The sequence below is a fragment of the Emys orbicularis genome, chromosome 1, assembly GCF_028017835.1.
Source record: "Emys orbicularis isolate rEmyOrb1 chromosome 1, rEmyOrb1.hap1, whole genome shotgun sequence".
Classification (NCBI taxonomy): Eukaryota; Metazoa; Chordata; order Testudines; family Emydidae; genus Emys; species Emys orbicularis.
In genome coordinates, this window is record NC_088683.1 from 326135230 (window position 1) to 326161638 (window position 26409).

The window sequence follows — 26409 nt, forward strand, 5'->3', positions numbered from 1 at the left end:
AGAAATGACAGGTTTTTCTTCATTTTCATATGTATTGTTAATTTCCGGTGCTTCGACCCCTCTGCATAAGGCATTTAAAATCACAGGGCTTGATCATGCTTTCAGTTGGGAAGCATCTCAGCAAATCAGCTATAGCCCTGGCAAAGATAAACACAGTGATTGATTTTTTTTCCAAGTGACAATTTGCTAGATCAAGCTTAAGCCTTTTAGAACAAACTAACAGAATTATACTTGCTCCCTCTACAGTACAGTAGGTTCACATCACATCACGTTGATAATTCCTATCAAATAATTATCCTTCAAAAATAGCAAATAAAGTTAAAAAAAAACCACAATGATCCAGAGTGAGGCTTAAAGCTGTGATCAAATCTGCTGACTACCTCAGAGCTGAAGGCGGTACAAACACACAGGACAAAATTAAGCTGCAAATTGAAATAGAAAGGTGGGAACAGTGGGGACAGAACAAAACGAGAATGAGTACTGATTAAGGGGCTAGTCTTCTCCCCAGTGCTTAATCCTGAGTTATTGGGTTAGGCTCTAGAGATCTCGACGGGGGAAGGGGAAGAAATCCTCCCTCCAGGCTGCACAGCAGGAGAACTGCTCCATGAACAACAGCTCCAGTCTAATGGCTTGAGCAGTCTCTTTGGCCTGAGTTCCTCCTTTGCCCACTCCCAGGGGAGAGGGAGGAGAATTTGCAGCCTGTATGTTCTATTATGACATACATTAGTAACAAAGGGTATGTCTACACTGCGAAGTTGTCGACAAAACTTATGTCTTTCACGAGTACTTTAACCCCCTCTCCCCCCCCCCCCCCGCAAAAGACAAAAGTTTTGCAGATGCAAGTGGCAGTGTGAACGCGGCTTTGTCGGCAGGAGCGCTCTCCTACCGACAAAGCTAACGCCACTCACGGGGATGGAAGTATTTTGTCAGCAAAATTGCCGACAAAATACCGACAGCGTTCACACACACTGATTTTTAGCGACAAGGCTGTGTCAACACAGCCTTGTCGCTAAAAGCTGTGTGGTGTAGACAAGAACAAAGAGCGCTATTTTAAGGGTTGCATTTAACAAGGGAAGGCTACATGGAAAATACTCCATACCAGTATATGAGAGAGACAAGGTGTGTGACATATCTTTTATTGAACTAACTTCTATTGATGAGAAAGACAAGCTTTCAACCCACCTTGTCTCTCTCATATCCTGAGCCCCACATGGCTACAACTACACTGTATACATACCCAGTAGGCTGTTACCAAATACTCAATCAAACCAGATTTTTTTTTCAAACCAAGCAAATGCCGTAGCCTGCACTGAGAACTATGCCCAGACAGTGTCAAAATTCAACCATTTTTACAGCTGGCATTCAAAAAAAAATTTGGTAAAAGAGGTTGTTGGGGATGGGTTGGGGGGGGGGGGTGAGTAGCAGGGCCGGCTCCAGTCACCAGCGGAGGAAGCACGTGTCTGGGGCGGCACATGCTAAGGGGCGGCATTCCGTCCATTCTTGGGGCAGCACAGTCCAGGCGGCTTTATTTTTTTGCTTCGGTAGTCCAAGTTTTTTTTTTTTTTTTTTGCTTTGGGCGGCAAAAATGGTAGAGCCAGCCCTGGTGAGTAGTTAACAAGAAAAGTATATTTCCTACCCTTACCAAAGTTAAAAATGATTGAATGGATCTTGTTCATACTTTCCAATAACAAATCACCTTTGGGCAGAGACCAAGCATGGAAAATTTCAACCTCAAAGGTGACTGTGTCCGAAACATAGGAGTGTGTAGGAAAAGCATGTTATAATTGGAACTGTATTGCAACCTTATCTATAGAGGATACTACCAGCACCCATGGTAAGTGCCAAGTGATGCACTTAGGGAGAAGAAGTAAACGGGGGCACTGATACTAAAGTGAGGATGGTTGGGAAGCAATAAATCACTCTTCATTTCCTGGTTTTCAAAGGTTTAAGTTTAGCTGAAGCAGCACGGAGCAATCTTAACTCTGTGTTGGTGACGTTTTGGGACAGTTAATAGTAATGCACATGTGCACACCTACACACACACCTATGAGTAGATAAAATATTTGAAGCTCTTTGAAATGAAAGGTGCTATGACTATCGCAGGCTTATTGCTTTGTTTGTATCTGTGCTGTCTGTTTCTTTTTCCTAGGTGGGTAACTTACATTTATTATAGCAGGCGCTTGGTAGTACCTTTATAGTTAAGATTACAATACAATTCCAGTTATAACAACTTGCAAAATGAAGGATGATCCTAGTGGTCTTTACAAGGCCATGAGTAGGAAAGTATTATCTTCAGCAAGACATAATTTGAAACAAAAAAAAGGACCCTAACCCTAAAAATCACTTCTACCCATGCAGCCTTGCTGACTTTCCTGAGTGTGGTTACCTGGGTAGAAAAAAAGAGAAGAATTTGGCCCCAAATATCCATATAATACAGTTTCTGTGTAAACTGGCTAAAAGGAACTGTCAAGCATTTGAAATACAGTAAAACAAAGGCCTCCTGCTCCCAAGCTATTTCATAAACCATAACAATCGCATTGCTACTGCAACACCTGCATGTACGTTGTGTGATATTCTAAACCTTCATAACATCCGATGAGGATAAATATATGGTAAAGCTATATGGGAGCTGAGCTGACCCAGGTGTCATATGTTTAACCTCTAGAAACCTAACTGCTACACTGTCATGGTCTCTAACAGGGGCGGCTCCAGGCACCAGCACACCAAGCGCGTGCCTGGGGCGGCAAGCCGAGGGGGGCGGCCTGCCGGTCTCCATGAGGGCAGCAGTTAGGGAGCCTTCAGCGGCAAGCCTGCGGGAGGTCCACCAGTCCCGCATTTTTGGCGGCAATTCGGCGGCGGGTACGCCGCATCCGCGGGACCGGCGGACCTCCCGCAGGCGCGCCGCCAAAGGCTGCCTGACTGCCGTGCTTGGGGCAGCAAAATACATAGAGCCGCCCCTGGTCTCTAAGGTACATAGAAAGAGGGAGAGGACAACAATACAATCAATTGTTAAACTCACACTCTCCAGCTACTGATAAGTCTTTGTTTTGTGTTTAAAATAACTAGTCATTCTATTCTCAGAGAATTTTGAAAAATCTACTAGAATTGTAAAGAAGAAAAAATGCCCAGCTCCTGGATCACTCACCTACTGATCTAGGGCAACACTATGCACTTCTCTGCACTATCCAATTATACTTTGTGCCCCAGCCATAATCTGGTGCTTAGTGTTTGTTGATGGTTCATTGCATATTTACAGGAAGAAACAGAAAGCACTTGGCTAGTTTTTATTTCAGTCTCCCTACTTGAGTGACATATTCATTATGTGCCTAGAGACTGACTTTGCAAAGAAAAGGCTGAAGATTTCGATTATACACTTCAGATATTGGTATCAAACACCCCTGCCATAAATGACTTCCTCAAGAACCTCTCTGGAGATCTATGCTGATTACATAGCGGCTTCATTATCAGTAACGTCTGTTTGCTTTTAAAATTAAAAAGACCTCCTACCCAGATTGATCTCACAGAGTAAAACATTCCATCAACCTGATGCAAGATAACCAAAAATAACACCTCCCCTTCATGAACTGCGACTGAGAGACAAACCAACACAAGCCCCTGGCTACTTGTGCGTATCATCATGACATGTAAGGGTCATTGTTTTTCTTGACACGCCAAAAACCCAGCTGATCAGTACTCAAATACCCACTCACCTATTCACTGAGAGTGAAATTCACACCTGTACAGGGCTCTCTCATAAATGGGCACAGTTTACAGCTCCTCTTAAGATCCGTGTTGTGGGCTTACGTGGGACTTAAGTAATGCTCAGGGTCTTGGTGAGTCCTCAGTACCAGGGTAAGTGTCACCTTAAACTAATTTCACAGGATTTGCTTAATCTAACTAGGTTCGCAGTCCATGAGAACCTTCCTTTCCATTCTACTCATTCTGAAGCCACCTCATGCCCCTCTTCTTCAGCCTTCTCTTGCTATTGCATAGCTCCATCTTCGCTTTTCCCCTTTCGGGAACTCACATAATACAGGTTTTTTGTTTGTTTTTTAATCAGCAAATTTTTTAAATCTTTATTAAAAGGAAAACAAATTAAATTGGCATTTGTGGACTAGTGATAGTGTAGAGGGAATGCACTCAGCCATCAGGGATATATGGGAGAGGGGTCCTCCTGTGAATCAGCCTCCTATGGCCAGTTAGGAAGCTATGTTGATGGGCTCTGAATGGGGGATATGATCCAACAGTGACCAGGACACCATAAGTGCTTAGATACTATGCTGGTGCTGGATGATATAGAAAAACCTTATATAGATCTTAGGGCGGGGGAGAGGATGAGTGTGGTAAAGAAGTGAAAGAATCCTCCAAAATAATTGGTACACTCTAATAGCTGGGTAGGACTCTATTAACCAACCCCATGTGCCATGGTTGTGCTGCTGTAAAATTCACTGTGTATAATCCTCTGATTAACCTTTAGTAGAAATTACTGTTAGAAAATGGGCTGATTCAGGGGAGCAAGGGGACCTATGAAAAACAATTATCCACATGTAAATGGTGTAGTGACTGTTAGAGATGACCAAAGCTGGAAGAAAAACCTGAACCTCTTCAACACGAGGCTTTGTTCTTTTCTCCTTCTCTTAACAGTGTATTGAAATGTTATTTTCAGCAACAGAACTGATGTCAACACAGAAACAGCAAAATCCAGGCTAAACTATTGGTTGGAAGGGGCAGATGAAACCCATAACTAGGTTTAAAAATCATGCAACCCATAGCAAAAGTTCTTAGCAACAGAAATGTTGAGGTACTTTTTAAATTATTTCTGAACTTTAGAAAAGCTACAAAGGGAAACTATCGGACTCACAACAAAGACTTCAGTTAGCTGAAGTTAAGGGGATCTGATTCTCCTCTCACACCTGCTTTGCACTGGTGTACCACCACTGGCTTCAGAGGAGTTATTTCTGAGCGAGAAGGACCGGAGCCGAGGAAGAGACCTCAGACAAGAAGATATGTAACAAGATGTGTCACAAGCAGAAAGCAACATATTAAATCAGGACCCACTTACTAGTCCCTTTAAAGGGGGCAGAATTTCAGCTTGAACTATGAGGTTTTTCTGGTTTATATCACAGCTTTCCCATCATTTAAATGTTGCTACTGCACTGAATAGAAGAAATTGTGATGCAGCACCTGCAGATAGAAGGGTAATGGGATTCATAGTTATTCAAGTCACAGAAAAAACAGCTGTGCATTTTCCTGTCCTGTTGGCTCAAACTTCTGTGTGTAATCCTCTATATTTTATGATATTTAGGAGTCTGTGGGTCATACTTTAGCCTTATATTTACTATGTATTCAGAGGGTAGAGGGATAGCAGCCAGAATACACACACATTTTTTAATTTTTACAATTTGTTTGCAGATTTTATGGCTCTGTCAAGGCTTTAATTACAAATATTACATTTCTTCCTGCAGGATACTGCAGAGGCAGGGAAAAACAAACCATCTCATATATTTGTGTTTGTATTGGACTAAACATTTTAAATAATTCAAACACATTAGTTTAAGAAAAAATCCTAAATCATCTTGTCCATTATAAATAACCTGCCTATATTCTGCAGCTCTGCTAGCACATCACCACTGACATTCTGATGCAATTCTGAAAAAAAAATGTAACCCAACCAGTGCGTGTATTTTCCAGGGAGACTCTGTTTTAAGTGAGACATCTGCAGCCACTTTAACCTTCACTTCTTTGTGAGCCCTGCTTTTGCCACCAGCCAATTAGTGAACTCTGGAGGACTTTCTGGGTCAAGCTATACCAAGTACCTCAAATCCTCATTAACGCTAATTAGTGCTCAGTAGGTTAATTGGTGGTGAAGCTCATCTTTTTTTAATTACTCAAACAAATGAGCCAGCGGGACCTTGTGGTCAGCTGTGAATTATTCTGTTTGTTTTGATGCTCCTCATTTGAATGTGTAAAGCCAGATGTTTGTTGCCCATACTTAGGGCCTGTTTGCTTTTGTTGGAGGAAAAAAAGGACAAAAAACACTTTTTTAGCACAGTTAATAAGCATCTTAGCTGACACCTTAGAACAATTAAGACCCAGGATGCAAGAGTGACTTTGTGCATGGGATAGAAAAAGTCATCATTTGAAATGATAACGTATCACCTTAAGATGTCCCTTCAATTCCTTATCAGATATAACAAACAAGTGCAATGTTATTGATATAGTCCAAAAAGAATCATACACATTGGAAATGGTAAAGACCTAGTAGGTTGTCTTGACCGTCTCAGGCAGCCAGTGCAGGGAAGTTCCCTATTCAATATATTCTCTATTGTTAATTCATAGAATCAAAGGCCAGAAGGGACCACTGTGTCTGACCTCCTGAATAACACCAGCCATAGAACTTCCCCAAAATAATTCCTGTTTGAATTAGAGCAGATCTTTTAGAAAAACATTTAGTCTTGATTTAAAAATTGCCAATGATGGAAAATCCACCACAGCCCTTGGTAAGTTGTTCCAATGGCTAATTATTGTCACTTAAAAATTTGCACTTTGTTTCCAGTCTGAATTTGTCTTGCTTGAGCTTCTAGCCAATGGATCATGGTATACCTTTGTCTGCTAGATTGAAGAGCCCATTAACAAATTTTTATTCCCCTAGTAGGTACTTACAGATTGTGATCTTAACTTTGTCTTTGTTATGGTAAATAGATTGAGCTCCTTTAGTCTGTCACTAAAAGGCAGGTTTTCTAATACTTTAATCATTCTTGTGGCTCTTCTCTGAACCCACTCCAGTTTATCAACATCCCTCTTGAACTGTGGACACCAGAACTATCATAGTATTTCAGCAGCAGTTGCATCAGTGCTAAATACAGAGGTAAAATAACCTCTCTACTCCTACTCAAGATTCCCCTGTTTACTCATCCAAGGATAGCATTAGCCCTTTTAGACACAGCGTCAAATTGGGAGCTGATGTTCAGCTCATTATCTACCATTACCTCCGAATCTTTTTCAGAGTCACTGCTTCCCAGGATAGAGGCCCACATCCTGTTAGTATGGCCTATATGCTTGGTTCCTAGATGTATACATTTACATTTAGCCATATTAAAACATATTGTGTGCCTGTGCTCAGCGTACCAGATGATCCAGATCACTCAGTATCAGTGACCTATGCGCCTCCTTATTTACCACTCCCCCAATTTTTATGTCATCTGCAAACTTTATCAGTGATGATTTCGTGTTTTCTTCCAGGTAATTGATAAATATGTTAAATAGAATAGGGCCAAGAACCAATCCCTGAAGGACCCCTTGTTTTAAATGTCTTGTTTTAAATAACTCAAATGATTAATTTTGTACCACTTCCTCGTAAGACTGTTCCACAATCTTCATCTTCATTCTAAGGACATTTTCCTTATTCATCCTAAATTATCGTTGCTTTGGTTTTACTTCATAACTCCTTTGTATCACTTTAAGCAGTTCCTCTATACCTTTTGTACTTTTACCCTTCACATAGTTGTAAACAATTATTATATCTCTTCCCCCTCAACTCACAAAGTCATTGTTTAAACAAGCAACACATTGAGCTGTGTGGTCCCTTCTAACCCTATGATTCTATGTTTCATTCTTTTAATTCTTTCTCATAAATCTGCCCTTCTGGCCCCCATAAGAGCATTCTCTCGATTACCTCCAGTTTGGTAAGGTCGTCCTGTTATTGAGGTGCCCAGAGCTGTAGGAAGTATTCCCGGTGTGGTCTCACCAGATATGTTTATAGACCTGTCATCTCTCTGCCCCCGATGCACTTTCCGTTGCAGTCTGTAGCCCAGTCTTGCACATGTTCCATGTGGGTCAATTCACACACCTGCACAGAGTCTCATTGAAAGCAGAAGCAGTATTTACAGCCACAAACCCGCAATTGTGACCTCAGCAACCTCAGCAAATGTTCAGTGGTGACAGGCATGCACAAATTAAGTGTGTGGCATAGTGCATGTCTCTGGGACAAGCATGAGACTGTGGTTAAGGTTTTATGCTATGGTGTGAGGTGTTTTCTTTATCTGTGGAGGCAGAAAGAAATTCCCTGTGGAGGTGTAGAGTCTTTCAATAGCAGCGTGGGCATTAGAGTACAGTAAAGAGGTGTCTCTTAACTTGGCATTTCCTTACTTGTAAGGGTTTGTGTCAGATGATGTCACACTTAAGCAGCCTTACCTGGTTTTAAATGAAGTTTTTGGTTATGGTTATTAGATACACATTCCTCTCAAAAGAGCTTTCTGGTAATTAGATCGGAATGTAGAAGTTCATGATTCAGTACTTGACTGGGCCTGATCCAAAGCCCATGTAAGTTAGTAGATGGTTCCCTGGACCTCACTGGGCTTTGGATCTAGCCCTTTAACACCAAGATGTACTCAGTGAGTTAGCCAACACAAGCCCAGGGTGATCTTTCAGTAAGCGTATGTGGAAGTCCCACAGCAGGAAGAAATGGGAAGCAGTGCAAAAAAGCCTTTTTTCTGCTGCTCCTGACACATCTAGACTCTGGTGTCTGCACCTACAAGAAAGAGGCAGAGAAGCAGCAGGTATTGTCATGTGTTTATATAAACATTTGTGCTTGATTATATTCCGATCCCCACCCACCATATGTCACTTGTCTTTTTTAAAATGTAGGCTCCTTAAGCAGGAACTGGCTCTTTCTATGTCTATATACAGCACCTAACACAATGAGACCCTGATCCTGCCTGGGGCCCTTGAGTGTTACACTAATATAAATAATAATTAATAATACGGTGAGAATTGTTTTTCAAGCTTTGGAAGCCTTTTCCAAAATGATGCAAACCAAAGCTCTTCCAAGTAGCATTTAAAAAAAACAATACAAACCTCTGAGCATGCTTTAGAGAAGATTCTGTGTCAGAAATAATTAAATATATTTCTGCAGCCAAAGGGTTTCCAAACTATGGGACTTTCTACAACATTGGAACCTGAACAGAAACAGACCAGGATCCTGCAAGGCATAGCCACCTTCCCTTGGATAACAAATGCCAGTTTCCTAGGTTTGTGGAAATCTATGGATCTAGTCCAGAATGATTCCTGGACACACACGGTTTGAAAACACCATTCATACTGTCTTGTGTCTCTGTCCTGGGTGTCCTGGCGCACGTTGTTAGGATTATCTCTTTATTTTTTCCTTATATTTGTTTCCAGGAGATGAGAGAGAATTTACAAAGGTTTCCACTTTCTGAAACCAAAATAATAAACTGGAAGGTGCTGTGGCTTGATAACTGCATTTGGGAACAGGCAGGTTTATTCCGTACAGGTATATGACTCATCTGCCTTTATCTGTAGGTCAGTGGGAATTCTTCGAAAGCGACAACAAAATAATGTGGCCATTTCAAAAAGATATAAGAAAATATTTTTATTCAAACAAAGGGCAATGCAGAAAGTATTTTGCCTCATGCCAGCTTTGCTCAGTGGTTGCTATACTTGATAATGGTGAGGCTCTGATAGATACTTAGAAAACCCATAGTTTAAATACATCTGAAGTCTTGTGATCAGTAGGAAAAGCTAAATAAGAACATAACAGCCATGCTGGGTCAGACCAATCAGCTAGCCCAGTATCCTGTCTTCCGACAGTGGCCAATGCCAGGTGCCTCAGAGACAATGAACAGAACAGGCAATCATCGAGTGATCCATCCTCTCTTGTCCACTCCCAGCTTCTGACAATCAGACACGAGGGACACCCAGAGTATGGGGTTGTGTCCCTGACCATCTTGGCTAATAGCCATTGATGGCCCTATCCTCCATGAACTTAGCTAATTCTTTTTTGAACCCCGTAATAGTTTTGGCCTTCACAACATCCCCTGGCAATGAGTTGCAGGGGTTGACTGTGCATTGTGTGACGAAGTACTTCACACAGTGCACTTCTCAGGAGAACTGTAATCTCAAGTGTTTCTGACAGCCCCAAGAATTCCCCCTATATTTCCTCTTTTTCCTCTTTGCCTCCAACCCTCCAAAGCCTCACGATGCTGGAACTTTCCGTCTGACAGAAAATGGCTGGAGGCGCCTGACTTTTTGGCCCATTGCCAAAGCTCCGTTCATCTGCAAGAGGGGGACACCAGTGAGGGAGCCACTTGGCTCACTTTTCCTACAGAGGCTGAGCATCCTGCCTCTAGCATTCTCCATCCCTGCCCCCTCGGGAAAAGAAACTGAGATCAAGGGTATATCTCAGGGGTGGGCAAACTTTTTGGCCCGAGGGCCACATCGTGGTTGCGCAACTGTATGGAGGGCCGGGTAGGGAAGGCTGTGCCCCCCCAAACAGCCTGCCCCCGCCCCCATCCGCCCCCTCCCACTTCCCGCCCCCTGACTGTCCCCCTCAGAACCCTCAACCCATCCAACCCTCCCTGCTCCTTGTCCCCTGACCAACCCCTCCAAGGACCCCTGCCCCCTATCCAACGCCCTGTTCCCTGACTGCCCTGACCCCTATCCACACCCCTGCTCCCTGACAGCCCCCCTGGGACTCCCACCCCCTATCCAACCACCCTCTGCTCCTCATCCCCTGGCCACTCCCTCCTGGGACCCTCCGCCCCAAACTGCTCCCTGGGATCCCACCCCCTTATCCAACCCCGCCTGCTCCCCGTCCCCTGACTGCCCTCCCAACCCCGATCCACATCCCCGCCCCCTGACAGGCCCCCCAGGACTCCCACTCCCAACCCTCCCTGTTCCCCATCCCCTGACCGCCCCCCCAGAACCTCCACCGCATCCAACCACTTCCTCCTCCCTGACTGCCCCCCAGGATGCCCCGCTCCCCGCCCCCTTACCAGCAGCAGGAGCTCGCAGCCGCGACACCCGGCCAGAGCCAGCTGCGCTCCCCACGCTGCCCAGCGGGAGCGGCAGGCCAGAGCGCAGCCCGCACAGCAACGTGGCTGCGGGAGAAGGCGGACAGCGGGGGAGGGGCTAGGGACTAGGCTCCCTGACCGGGAGCTCAGGGGCCGGGCAGGACGGTCCCACGAGCCGGATGTGGCCCACAGGCTGTAGTTTGCCCACATCTGGTATATCTTCATTACCCGCTGGATCGGCGGGCAGCGATCAATCCAGTGGGGATCCATTTATCGCGTCTAGTCTAGATGCGATAAATGGACCCCCGAGCGCTCTCCCGTCGACTCCTGTACTCCAGCTCGGCAAGAGGCACAGGCAGAGTCGACGGGGGAGCAGCAGCAGTTGACTCACCGCGGTGAAAAGTCAATCTAAGTACATCGACTTCAGCTACGTTATTCACGTAGCTGAAGTTGCGTAATTTAGATCGATCCCACCTCCCCCTCCCAGTGTAGACCAGGGCTAAGACTAATAGTCATAAGCTCCACAGACTTCTGTTCTTGGAGACAAATCTTGCCTCCTCCTTTGTGGATTCAGGGGACTGCCTTGTAATGCATCATGTGTAGTTTCACTGTGCAAGAGGAGGAGTCTGAGGTCCTGCATAGTGGGGTCTGAGCCCTCTTTGCGCTGTAAGGATTTAGGAAAGGATCCAGTGGCTATTTGACCCCCACTTCACATGACTGGAACAGTTGCCACAAAGTGACTTCAGGTGATTATTTCCTTTGTCCTCCATGGATGTCCCCACTGTTTAGTCTGCTGTGAGAGGCTTTGACCTTTGAGATGAATCTAATGAAATTCTAGGTGGCGTGAAAGCCCACAAAGAGGCATTGGACATTACAGACATTTCAGAAATTCTGGCTGGCATCTTCTTGTTTAAAGCAGTTAACTGCTTCAGTGAAAGAGAGTGGCCTGTTAAAACTGCAATCGACTTGTCTACAGCAATAGCAGCAGTGCCCCTTGGAGTCCAAATTTCACATACTTCATGGATGTGAAATCCTAAGTGTCAGCAAGAAAAGATATCTAGGTCCTCACTCCAGATATGTTTGCACAGTTATACGTGGCCTGATTCTGATCTCAGTGTAACCAGTGTCAGTCCCTGAAGTCAGTGGAGGTTGGGAAAAAGGGAGTGAGAAGAGAATCAGGCCCTGAATTCTGAAAATTCAGCATAAAGCTGGTATGAAGGAAACCATGCCAATGGAGTCCTGTTAACCAAAATGAGTCTGATTCACTGTCACTAGTGTAAATCAGGAATAACTTTACAAACAGGACAATTACATGAGTGTGAGAGAAAACACAGGGCCCCTATCATTTTGAACTAAAATAGATGATGCTTATATATATATAATTTCATAATAAGAACACTATGAGAATAAGAATTATATATAATTTCATAATGAGAACACTACGTAATGATGTATAGGCCTATCATTAAGGCCCAGTCCAGCAAAACACATAAACATTCATAATATTAAATTTATAAGAAATCCCACCGATGTCAATGAGACTATCATGGGCTTAAAATTATGCACATGCTTAAGTGCTCTTCAGGATCAGGGCCACAGGGTCAGTATTATCCTTTTATTCTGTGCACAAAACTAACACTGAAATAATAGTTTTGTGCAACTATCCATGGTAGATAGTAGCTATTGATTCTCGTGTATAGCTTTCTAGAGATTCATTATAGCTATTCACTTGTCTCTGCCTCTTTTGGTTGGTCAGTGTGTTTGTTTTTCTCCTCTAGTTTGCATTTGCATGTGGTAAAAATTGAATAACTTTTAAAAAGCTAATTTTAGATCCACACAGGGCTAGAAATTAAATTGTGGAAACTGAAGATTTTTGTTGTTGTTGTTGTTTTTTATCAAAAACTGGAGATAATTTGTAGTTTCCACTGGGAAAAAAACTGAGCTGTATTCATGAAAGAATTATGGTGGGTTTCTTCTCTGGTCGTTTCAAGCCATGCTGCAGGTGTGATAGAAGCCTTTACCATACACTAAGTAAAAACACATTGCTCCTTCTCTCTAAGGCAGTTTTTGGGAGCCAAGAATTGGGCATGACCTACAAAGGAAGTTTTTATTATATACTTCAAGTAAGATGGGATGCCAAGTTCAGTACAGTTATGTCCAAGGCCAAGATATCAGGCACCCAAATGCCACAATGATGGTCATCTCAGAGATAGACAGCGTAGAGGTACACGTATACCACTATGCCTTATAAAGAAGGAGTCCTGTCATCATAGATTCCTGATGGTGGTGTACATTGTAAAGAAAGTTAAAAGAATTGTTTTTTACACACTGTAACTGATTTATTTAAAAAAGCAAAAGTACTTAGTTAAATACACTCGAGATGCAGTGAAATTATCTAGGGACTCACTGTGTCTATTTGGTTTTTTTCCAGCCTGAACGAACGTGATCATTTGTTAAAAAGGCTCGGCAGAAAAACTCCTCCGAGCCTTTTCCGAGCTCATTCTGTCCAGCAAGGTGTACCACGTAAGTAACTGATCAGATGTGTGTCTCTCAGCAGTCAGTCCCAGATGAATGGAGGGGAAGATGATTATTTTTTAAATTAAATTGTAGATAGAGATAATCTGGTACAGAGGCTGAGCTGCCAACCAAGAGTCAGAAATTTGGAAGGGGAATTAGTGTATTTGGCCCCAGGCTTGTAGAACTTGCATGTAGATAATTCCCTAGGACCCAATCAAGTGTCCCAATGACAAAATCCCAGTGCAGAAATTCCATAACTTTAAAATCCTGATATTCTCAAGATCTTGTAAAATTTGACAGGACCAAAAAAAAAAAAATGTTGAAATAGAGCTCTGCTTTAAATGGTGACTGTGTTTTCAAATGATAGCTATTAACTGTAGTTTTAAAAATACAGAAATAGCTCAGTGGTGCCATTTCAGAAAAGTTCTAAATGTTTTTAATAAGCAGGTGGAGGTCCCTGTAGCTGCCATTTGTGTATTCCTCTTCTTGGCCTCTTCTGGGGAAGTTAAGGGCAACCCTAGACCTGCCTGCTGCTGCTAAAGGAAAGGAACAGTATCTCTCACGCTGCATCTGGGCTCCTCAGTTTATCCTATGGCATAGGTCCATGAGACAGGCCCAGTGTCTTTGGCATCTCTACTTGCTACTTCTGGATTTTCATCAGGGCTTCCCCAGCATTAAAATAGAACTCCACAGACCAGAACCCCCAGGGAGCCATGAGCCAATAAGAGTTAAGAGAAAAATGTTGACTTGCTACTGGGGTGGATTGTCTTTTGCAGTCAGATTTTTGACCAATAACATTCTCACCTTACTACGGGAAATAGCCCCATCAACAGCAATGGTGCTGGTTGCAGGATAGCGCTAAGACAAACACATTTGACTCCAAATCATCCATTTAACATGAGAGTTTTTGAAGGTGAGATCTGTATCATGTCAGGATTTCAGCAGGTGGGGTACAGCCAAATTTCATCTCTTCTCTGTGACCATTTCTTCAGCAGAATCATAACTGCTCAGAAGGCCCTGACCCAGAAGAACTGGGGTGTTTCTGCTGCAGAAATAGGGTAGGATTTAAGAATCTCATACATGGGGTGCAGAGATCCCCTGCAGATCCTCAGGGGTGATTCAGAGCAGGACAGGAGCAAGGCTGGTAGATCCATTACTGTTCAGATCCACTGGGTCATTCTCCTCCACAGAAGGGAGAGTGCACTGGCTCCAGGGGTTAGAGCAGTCTTGAGAGTGCAGTAACTTCTGCAGACCAGCTCCACTGCCATTGTAAGGTCTGGAAAGAAGGGATTCATTTTCTCCTTCACCCCCACAGAGAAGCTCAGCTTGGCTGTGCTCTGCTTCCAAGATTTGTTCCTTTGTGTCCGGAGGTAAAGGGTGCTGGTTTTATCTCTCTTTCACGCACCTATGGAGACACTTTGAAGCAATTCCATGGGAGATGACTGGCAGAACAAGCCTGTAAAAAAGAATCAGGGAATCCTATGAACAAGTCTGCAGACAGTGCAGAAAACCAGCATGCTTGTGTTACCCGTCAGATCTGAACCACATGCTCACAATTTGTAGAATGCATCTTTGTGTTTTTAATTGGCTGATAAGCTTTGGGAAACAAGAATAAGATATCAAAATAAACTTTGATTCAGTTAACTGGCTCCCCAGAAATACAAATGATTAAGTGCTAAATGAGTCAGTCCAGTCAGGACAAGTTCCAATCACATGTCTGTTTTTCACATGAATGTAAATTTTCATTGTGAAGTTGTTAAGACTAAAAGAGGCTTTTATAGCAGATCCATGATTCTCTAAAACTTCTGTCATCCCTTGTCAAACATTGTTTTCAAACACTGCACAGCTGCTATATGTGCAGGGCCATATGAACATATGTGCTGGTTTCACAGACCTAAATTGTACAAATGTTGTATAAATAGTGAAAATTGTCAAAACAAGCAGCTGGCGGCTAAGGCAGTGGTTTTGTCATGGTAGATATGTATTTTGAATCACACCCTACTGGCTCTCTAGAGTCATTGTGATTCCACTGGGCTTCCAAGTTCCCACCCAAAGAGTTCAGCCTATCCCAAAACTTGATCATGTGACTTCAGTTCAGGCCGGGACACTTGAATTTAACACATCAAAGATCATTCATTTTGTTCTGGTTGACAAGGCTGAGACAAACCCATTGCCCTGTTAATGGGAGGGGGAGAATAAGGGCAGTTTCCCATCAGAAGTTGTAAAATAACCCAGAATCAATACTGTAGCTTGGGGGGAAGGGCAGGGCAAAAACTGTTCAAAGATTCGCTGCTATAAAATTGCATTAAAAACCTTTGATCTCAAAGCACATGGGAATGACATTAGTTCTAGGACAACACACACAAAAACAATGGATTTTGGGCTACTTCTAATGGCCTCGGGGATCGGGGGAGGAAGCTTGGAAATTTTAGCCCCTAAAACCATTTAAATTTGTTTATGGCCATGGTTTTGTGTTCATGAATTGAGAGCGTCAGATGAAATGCCAGAAATGTTCTCTAGTTTAACTGTGCTCTCAAAGTTCACATCGTTCTTTTCTGACTGACGTGGCTTTCTGAAAGATTTATGAAAATGAACAAAGATTTTCCACTGACCTTCAGATTTTGATGCAAATGCCAGTTAGGATTTCATTTATCCTGTGGCTTTTAGTAGAAGAGCTTTGTGCCTTTTGTCAAGCTTACGTGCTGAACATTTCTGCAGCCCAAAAAGTTTTAATGGAAATGAGTAGATGGTGCAGTGATTACGGCATTAGTCTCTAGGAGCTGGTACAGTTCCTGTCTGAGACACCTGTATGAAATCAGTGCTGGTTAGCTCAGCATAACGTCTGCGGATAGATTTCCCATTCCCATCTGCTTTCTAAAATCCCAGCAATAGGAAAAGCATCAAGTCCCCCTAATTAAGAGGGGAGATTGGCCCACAAGTGGGAATAGTTCTCAGAGAGAGCAGGAAATGCTGCAAGGTTCCCCTCACAGATGTTGCTTATCATCATTCCCTCGAGTGTGTGTAGGGGGATTTGCTTTTCCATGGAAGGAGAAGTAGTTTGGCTCCTAAAACTCATGGATACCAGGTAATTTGCTGGTAACAGGGCTTTTGCCATGAGGCTCCTGAACCTCCACCCACTCTGGCCCCTGCCTCCTCTGCCCTCTTCTGACCCCATGATGGCACAGCTCTCTTGTTGCTTTGACAACAGTGTGGAGGACTTCTCTCCTGGCCAGTTACCCAAGAACTCATGGAGGCCCAACATCTGCAAAAAGCAGCTCTCCTCCCCAATTCCAGGCTACTCCCCTCCCCGGCCTGGATCCCCAACTCCCTCAGAATCCCCATGAAAAAGGTTTCTAGAGACAAAAAGGAGACCAGTGTTACCAAGATGGCATTCCCCACATGCTCCGGGAATCCACTGAACAATTGTCCCCTCAGCCCCTGGATGCAACCTGGATTATTCCATATGATCCCACAAGTATAGTGGCTGGCATAATTCAAAGCACTCCTTGTCTGCCTCCTGTCAGCATTGGGCTGTCATTTGACCTAGCTAGCACATACTTAAAAACAGCGGGCTGAATCCTCCCCCCCGCAGAACTCCCGCTGAAATCCAGAGGAGCTGTGCCTGACTAGGGATTATAGAATTTGGCCCAGATTTCCTATGCTGGCAGAGGAAATCACCCCTTCCTTTGACAGTGTAAGGTAACTGCACTGAGTAAGTCTTAACACAGAGAGTACATTTTACACCTTGTTAATCAATAGAGAAACAGCATCTGTCATTTCAAGTTGGTTTCACAGCATGGGGGTTGGAGAATAATAAATAATAATAATGTGTTCATGCTGAAGGCTCTAATCCTGCCATTTATTGTGTCCTAAGAGAGGCTGCCTTCCTACTGCTTTCCTCTTGGTGCATGTTGATCTGAAAAACTATCAGGTTACTTCGTGGGATTTTTTTATTGTTATTAATCCATTACCTTCTTTCTTTGGGTATCAAGGCTTCAGCACTTTTTCTGGCCAAATTCCATACAGCAAATATAGCTGTAGCGATAGTAGTTGAATATGAAGATGTTGGGATCTTTTAACATTTACTTAAAAAGAAAAGGAATAGCAAGAAGAAGATGGGCTTAATGATGTTAGATCCGGTCCCATGTTTCCTGAATGTGAATAGTTTGGTTTCTAGAGAAACCAAACAAAACCTGAACGTTCGTCATACTTTTTCCTCTTGGGTCATTTTTAAAATATTATTTGTCAGCCCTGGGCAAATGAGTGGTCTTTTAGCATGTGTTAATTAAAACGCACTAGTTAACATGATATAACACTACTCATTTTCCCAGTGTAGACAAACCCAAAGAGTTGTGTGAAGTTTGTCCTTTGACAAGACATTACTGGTGTTTAATGGTAATTGGAGATAGACTTTCCCACATTCTCTGAAGGTCTGCACTATTGGGGTATGTCGGACCAAGGCATGGAAGCAAGTTCCAGAGTTAATAAGTTTCTGCTGAGAGCTGCTGTGCCCCCAGCCATCAGCCAAACAAATCCATGAACTCTCAGCACAAACATCCTTTCCCAATGGACCTGAGCTCAACTGTCAAATAAGAGAGCGTGAGGAGAGATGATCGCTAAAGAATATCCCTTAAATACGTAACAATGCATGAACTTCCGCAACGGATTTCCTGAAATAAACAGATTGTTCAGGACACCCTCAGGCTCGGATTCTGCAAGCTGCAGTGTGTGGGTGGACCCCTATATCCAGGTGTGCAGGTTTGGGGCCTATATGTGGACTACAGTTCTTTATGTCTCTAATACAGCGCTGTATAGAACAAAATAATCAGCTGAGTATACTGAAAAAGGTACTGTTCAACTAGAAACCTAGTAATGGGAGACGAGATTCAGATCTCCTCGCAGCAGAACGTGAAAGGTAACAAACTAGATGCGTTTAAAATTCAATAGGTACCCTGATACTATCTGGAATCTGTGAAACCTTATATTTGATTAGAATGTGACCCCCTCTTCCTAGCAAATGAACCAAGCCATCAGATATTTTAAAATCCTCCTGACTTAAAGTCTCAAATAATTGAAAGGTTCAGAATGCGGAATACGATGGGTCTCACTTCTGAAACCGTAGAGACTAGATTCTGCGCTGAAAATTCCAAAGAAGCACTCTCTCTGCTAGGACTGCTGGAAAAGATTTGAACAATGGGGGCCTTGTTCCCAGTGCAGAATGAGAGGTGTGGTTTTAAAAGCCAGAGCTGGGAGAAGTTCAGACTTTCGAAAGGTCCCATTGTAACTGGGCCATGGAAACTTTCATTGTTTTGGGTGGTGTCTGGGAATAGTGGAAAGACCCAGTTAGCCAGATCTAGGAGAATCAACAGCATTTAATCACATTCTGATTCTGCTAGAGGCATAATTAGCTGCCTGAACAGCTTTAATAAGTTGATTAAAGAACTGCATAGTGTGAAATAACCATCGCTTATTGAGATCAACAGTAAAAGTAAAATAAACTGTCAAATGTTGAGCCCAGGCTGAGTGGAGAGAATAGGTGCATCTTCACTGCACGCGTCTTTCGGAGGTGTGCATATCCCTGTAGCCCCCCACTACCTCCCAGCACAGCTATAAATAGCAGTGCAGCTGGTGCGGCATGGGTTAGGTGAGTAAAGACACGCCTGAAGAGTGTGCGTGTGTACATACCCTGCATGGCTCTCCATTCACCCAAGCCGTGCCTCCTAGGGTATATTTAAAAATTGTATTAAGATGATGTTTAAAAAAAGTGAACGTTACAGCGTTTAAGCATAGACGTTTCTGGTTATCAGGAAATAACGTACAGATTATCAAGGGGTGCGAAGTTCAGTTTAAGATCGGCTGGCGTAAGGAATACATAATCTGCAATATCCCCGATTGGGGGTAAAAGGTTGACGGGTCAAAGTACAGACATTGAGATATTAGGGTACGTTGTTCAGTGTAGCGTATAATGATTGGATACAATGATGAGGATGGATTGACCCTCATTTGCTGAGATTTAACGTTCAGTGAGTTTATGGTTCCAGTTCATAATAGATAATGTTTTCACCCCTCAGCTCACAACTAAACACCCGCGGCTGGCGCGTGTCAGCTGACTCGGGCTCATGGAACTCAGGCTATGAGGCTATTTAACTGCGGTGTAGACGTTTGGGCTCAGGCTGGAGCCCAGGCTCTGTGACCCAGCTCAGCCTTTCCCCTCTGCCTCCCCCTGCCAGAGCTTTTCACTGACATGTAGCTACACACCACAGTGTGAATGAAGCCTGCTTCTCACTGTGGCGTCTAGCTACTCGTACCAAAAGTGTAATGTAGACAAAAGTAATGTAGATGTCACCAATATGTTTGTATCAGTGACACTGGGGGACGTGCCCTGCTCGTGATCTGCCCACAGAAAGGACATGCCAAGGAGTGATCCCTGTGTGGATCAAGGGCCCTATGATGGCTACCTTGGTTCTCTTAAACACAATAAAAGGAGTTCCCAAGGCAAGGTGTGTCCCACAGGCATTAACCTTGCATGAAACAGTTTAAGCAGGCATCTCTTTTGTTGTACTTTGTCTGACTTTGCAGCAGGATAGGACTTTGTTGCCGTTAAAATGCATCTTAAAAAGTCAAGTATTCAAAAGTAACTAGACGCTCTGTTTAGTGTCATTTAAATAGTCCCAGGGTAATGACAGATAATTGTCTGTGGGTAATTGCCTGGGGTGTGAAGGAGCTTGGCAGCTGGATACCACCTGAGGATCTTGCAATATGGGGTAATCCTGCAGTCAATGAAGATAGCTCCAGGGCGCAATGCAAAGCTGCCCTAATTTGGGGCAGGATATGGGCCGCTGCCTTGAGTTATTTAAGGCCAATTTTGCAGTCTTTATCCAAGCTGACTTTCCTTGAGATTGTTGCCTAAAGATTGCAGGATTCTGGCCACTTAAAGCATTTGTTTGCAAGTGTGAATCCACACTTGTAAGAATGTTTTGTAAATCTTCTTTCCTTTGCTAGCATCCAGTATGAATGTGTTCTTTGCTAAAAGATGTCTTAAACTTTGTAAATTAGTCTGTGCACCCTCAGTTACAGACAGGGAAGTCCACCCTGTATTTCTGTTTACCATGTTATTAGCATGTAACCGTGCTTATGTTAAAACACAGTGAGCCATGTTATCATACTGGATCTGAGTTGCACAGGATTCTGGAAGTGCCCCAATGGGAAGAGGTCTATTCTCAAACGTAATGCAAACTAAAAAAACCCAACAAATTCTGGAATAAATATTTCTGCTAGCATCTGGTCACCTCATCTCAAAAAGAATATAGTGGAACTGGAAAAGGTTCAAAGAAGGGCAACAAAAATGATTAAGGGTATGGAAGAGCTTCCATGCCAAGAGAGATTAAAAAGACTGGGATTGTTCATCTTAGAAAAGAGACGACAAAGGTGAGATATGACAGGGATCTATAAAATCATGAATGGTGTGGAGAAAATGAATAAGGAAGTGTTATTTATGCCTTTACATGAAAAATAAAGGGCACCTGATGAAATTAATAGGCAGCAGGTTTAAAACAAACAAGAGGAAATATTTTTTCACACAGTGCACAGTAAACCTGTGGAACTTGTTGTCATGAGGCCAAAAGTATAACAGGGTTCAAAAAAAGAATTATATAGGGTCAGGAAGGATAGGTTCATCAATGGGTATTAGCCAAAATGGTCAGGAATGTAGCCGCATCCTTGGGCCATCCATAAACTCCAGCTGCCAGAAGCTGGGACTGGATGACAGGGGTGGATCACTCAGAATTGCCCTGATCCGTTCATTTAGGGTGATCAGATGTCCTGATTTTATAGGGACAGTCCCGATTTTTGGGTCTTTTTCTTATATAGGCTGCCCCCACCCCCTGTCCCAATTTTTCACATTTGCTGTCTGGTCACACTACGTTCATTCCCTCAGAAGCATCTAGCATTGGCCATTGTCAGAGAGAGGATACAGGGCTAGATGGACCATTGATCTATCCCAGCATGGCTGTTCTTATGAGAGCCAGGAACCTTGAGCCTCCAGTCTCAACCCTGAACTCATTTAATTGTTGAGATGGGCCCTTAAAAAGGTTAATTCAGGGGATGAGCTTTTCTTCCCCCATTCCAAACTCCACTATTCCCACCAGCTTCTGTCTCCTGCTTCCAAGCAGCTCACATTGGCAAGAAGCTCTCCAGCGAGTCACTGAATCAAGCTCTTAAGGAGCTTCACAATGAAAAGAATTTTCTCCCCAGCACAATGAGACTATATTCCTTCTCAACAGATATGCCAGTAGCACCTGGTCATCTATCACAGGGGCCATTCTACACTGTTCTCCAGCCAAGTTTCACTTCAATGCCTGATTTAGGAACAGGACTCCCTGAGAGGTTTCAGGATCTCTGAGAAAATTAAACAGGACCCTTCTCAAGTCCAAGTGCCCATCAACCTTCAGGTCATATTACAGTACTTGGAACTCCTTCTCCCATTGTTTAGAGTATGACTATTAAATTCTTCTTCAAGTGATGATCCCGATGTGTATCCCACATGTGAATGAGCATGCATGCCATGCACCTGGGTCTGGAAATTCTTCAGAACTGTGTCCGTTGACCCGCACATGCACAGTAGCCTCCCTCATGCTCCCGACCGAGGGTATAAGAGGCAGTGCGGATTGATGCTTCTCTAGTTCCTTCTTATTGCCATATGGCCTGAGTCAGAATCATGTCCTTCTTCAATGCATGCATAACCTGTAAAGTAAAATCCTTGTAAATAGTTTTATATCTTAGCGTAGTAGTTATAGTTAGTATCGTATGAGCAGCAAAGAGTCCTGTGGCACCTTATAGACTAACAGACGTATTGGAGCATGAGCTTTCGTGGGTGAATACCCACTTCGTCAGATGCACCCACGAAAGCTCATGCTCCAATACGTCTGTTAGTCTATAAGGTGCCACAGGACTCTTTGCTGCTTTTACAGATCCAGACTAACACGGCTACCCCTCTGATGCTTAGTATAGTATATAATTAGTATAGAATAGTCATGTTTGTCATCCCCCCACCCCCGCAAACTCAAGGGAAATCCTCCCTGGCCCCGGGACTATGCCCAGAGTCCCAGGGTTCAAGAATTGCATCTGCCCTTGCTCCTTCTCCATCAGAGATGAGCATCCACGGTCCCTGTACTGTCTGGGTGAGGCACATCTCTCTGCAAAGTGCAGTATCTGTCGATCCTTCTTTCCCAGAACTAGAGAGGCCCAAGAGCTCTGACTAAAAAAGTTGCTGGTGGAGCAGGCAGTGAACTGTGGTGCACTGGTGTCTATCTCTATTAGGCCACATGGCTGCATGCACCTGCGTGCCGTTCACCAGACTTCACTTGTGGTGCCTCCAAGCTTGGATCCACTCCACCTACCAACCAAACAGGGATTGCATTGACTCCCCCATGACTGTTCCCACCAGAGTTCTCACCTCCTTCGTTTGGTGGTCCAACCCAAACAAAGTCATGGCAGGGACTCCCTTCAGCCCTCCCATACCAAGGGCCACCATCTTGACAGAAGTTCCCTTACTGGGTGGGAGTGCTCACCTGGACTACCACATTGCTTGGGATACCTGGACCCCAAGAGAGGCCAGGCTACCCATAAACTTACTGGAACTGAGAGCGTTCCAGCTTGCGTGCAAGACCTTCCTTCTCCTCATACGCTCGCTCCATGTGGAGATAATATCACCACAGTGGTCTATATAAACAAACAGGGAGGAGTGAGATCTCGTCTCCTCTGCCTGGAAGCAGTCAGACTTTGGAACTGGTGTATCAGAAACCACATTAGAATACAGGCCGCATATCTCCCAGGTGTTCATAACTCCCTGGCAGACAAATTAAGCTGCAGCTTCTCTGTAGACCTTGAATGGGAGATCCACGACACAGTTCTAACCAACACATTCACACAATGGGCCACTCCACTATGGGACCTCTTTGCATCTCAGACGAACAGGAAACTTCCTATGTATTGCTCCATGGGAGCCACAGGCTACGATTTCCAAGGCGACGCTCTCCTGAATGGACAACCTCAGATACGCCTTTCCTCCCATCTCCCTACTACCACAAGTTGTTTGGAAGAACCATTGCAACAGAGCCACCATCATCCTAGCATGCTATTGGACCAGACAGTTCTGTTTCACAGAACTCCTAATGATGGCCGCACGCCCATTTATCAGGATTTCCAAACCCAGGATAGGGGGAAAATCAAGCATCCCAACCCAGGTTCACTCCACCTCCTGGCCTGGTGTTTGGAAGCGCATCGGAAATAGAATGTTCAGGCTCCACCCCGTTCAGGAAATCCTTAACCAAAGTAGAAAAGATTCTACTAGCACCTGCTACCTGGCTAAGTGACGGTGCTTTTCGGCCTGGGCACATCATCACCAACATTCGCTTGATACTGTGGGCATCCCAGTTATCCTAGATTATCTCCTCTCCTTAAAGCCTTCAGGTCTGGCCCTTAGTTCGCGCTGGGTACACCCATCAGCGATTGGTGCCTTCCTCTCTCCAGTGCAGGGATGATCTGTCAGTATGCACCTGGCTACTGTGCGATTTATGAAGGGCTTGAGCAGGACCTTCCCACCGATCATTAACCCTATGCCTCAATGGGACCGTAACCTTGTTCTGTCAATGCTCACAAGTCCACCCTTCAAACTTATGGCAGCATGCGCCGTGATAACCCACCTGACCATGAAGGTGGTGATCTTAGTTGCCATCACTTCGGCCAGAAGAGTCAGTGAGCGAGGAGCCATGATGGCAGACCCTCCTCATACAAGTATTTCACAAAGAGAAGGTCTCCTTTAGGTTACACCCCAAATTCCTCCCCAAGATTGCTGCTGAGTTTCACATCAATCCATCAATACGTTTACCTGTATTTTTTGCAAAACCCCATGCTTCTGCTGAAGACAAGAGACTTTACTCCCTCATTGTCAGGTGTGCCCTGACGTTCTATCTGCAAACAACCAAACCCCTCACACAATCTCTGAGACTCTTTGCTGTTTTGAAGCATTCTAAGCATCCTGAAACTCACTTAGAAATCCTCTCTGAGGCTGTGGCTTGATCCCAAGATCTTTCTACTATGGCAACAAACTTTCCCTGTCCTGGGGGCAGTGTTGCCTCTAATTTTTCTCACCCATGTACGGAATGAATTTTGTTATGTGCACTGATATGGAGGTGATGTGTCACCTTTATATCCGTGCACATAACAAAATTCATGTGGTGGGGGTGGGGCTGAGGGATTCGGAGTTTGGGAGGGGGCTCAGGGCTGGAGCAGAGGGTTGGGGTGCAGGTGTGTGAGGGCTCTGGCTGGGGGTGTGGGCTCTGGGGTGGGGCCGGGGATGAGGGGTTTGGGGTACAGGAGGGTGCTCTGGGGCTACAGCAGAGAGAGAGGACTCCCCCCAGCTCTCTCTCCTCACAGCAGCACCTGGGCTGGAGGGGAGAGGCGCCTCTTGCCGCTGCGATGTCTCTGGGACTGGGGCTGCAGGATAGGCGCCTCTCCCCCATCCGCAGCAGGTCTGGGACAGGGGAGGGCTGCCCTGGCTGTTCCTGGGGCCAGGCTGGGCTGCTCCAGCTGCGCCTGGGGCTGGGCCGTGCTGCCCCGGCAGATCCGAGCGCCCCAGCTGCAGTAGGTCCGGGCCGCATCCCTGTTGGGGCTGGGGGAGGAGCGCCCCGGCAGGCCCCCAGGCAGGTTCTCTGAGCGCCTGCACGGGGCTAAATAGGCTGCTGTGCGGCCACGCAGCTTACAGGGAACTTAGCCTGGGGGTATTACAGCTCACTCAACACGAACACAAGCTGCCTCTACAACGTCCTTATTGGATGTTCCACTGCAGGACATTTGCAGGGCAGCAACTTGGAGCTCTTTCCACACGTTCATGACACACTCTGCTCTAACTCAAGCCGCAACTGCGGATGCAGCTGTAAGGATGTAGTACTACAAACATCTCTGCTACCAGCTTCCCCTCACCCTCCTCCAGTCAGAACACCATTTGCCAGTCACCCACATGTGGAATACACTTGGGGACCATCACTCGAAGAAGAAATGGAGGTTACTTAGGGCTTGTCAACACGACAAAATAAGGTTGACTTAAGTTAGGTCGACCTACAACCACCGTGGTAATTACATCAGCTGTTGGTGTACCCCCCTTCCGCCGGTGGTGCGTGTCCTCACCAGGAGCCCTTGCACTGACTGAAGTAGGGCATTGACAGCCGGAGTCTGGGGCACTGACAGCTGGGCGGGACTCCCCCACCTGGCCCCAGGGCTGACTAGGTGTCAAAGACATTGTTGCCCTGTGCTGCAGGTTCTCATTCCTAATATTCCAGACAAGCCTCATTTTAAAATAGTTCCAAGTTTCACAGGAGTCAGTTCTTGAGCCTTCCCTTTTACTATATCAATAATTTGGCATCCCCTGGGTGTTGTCAGAGACCTGAAATTCTTTCTCAACAGAACTTGAGAGTTTAAAAAAAAATCAAAATGTGTTTGTCAGAAGGATTCCCGTTTTGTGCAGGCCAAAAGGATATGCATCTCGGAGACTTACCCCAGAATATTAAAGCTTGCTCCACTCGGGATACGTTAACCTCTTGACTGAGAAAAATCAATAAGGTTTGCCAGGCTGTCACCTGTATATCTACACAATCACCCATTTCTCTAGGGTAGATGAAGGAGCGTCTTCAGATGTTGCAACTAACTGTAATGTAGTGTGAGCAGTCCTCTGGAAATACTAATCAGAGTTAAGGCTAAGATTTTGTCACGGATATTTTTAGTAAAAGTCACGGACAGGTCACGGGCAATAAAGAAAAATTCACGGAAGCCCGTGACCTGTCCGTGACTTTTACTAAAAAATATCCGTGACAAAATGGGGAGCTCAGCTGCGGGGCCCCACACCGCCTGCAGCTGCTTGGCAGCTATGGGGGCCACTCCAAGCTCTGGGGCCCCCACCACCCATGGGAGCTTGGAGCTCCATGGGCCCCCACTGCCCGCAGCCACTTGGAGCTCTGGGGTACCCTGCCGCCCATGGTGGCCGGAAGCTCTGGAGATTCCCTGCGGCAGTCAGGATTTCCGGGGG

At 44.8% G+C, this 26409-nt stretch overlaps 1 protein-coding gene across 1 annotated transcript in view; it reads left to right on the forward strand.

Annotated features, from left to right (window-relative positions):
* The window catches only part of ATP8A2 (ATPase phospholipid transporting 8A2), a 549272-nt gene that overhangs the window by 521982 nt on the left and 881 nt on the right, over positions 1-26409 (forward strand). Inside the window, exon 36 of the mRNA XM_065423317.1 lies at positions 13243-13334. Within this exon, the coding sequence (XP_065279389.1) occupies positions 13243-13334 (92 nt within the window). The remainder of the gene's footprint in view (positions 1-13242; positions 13335-26409) is intronic.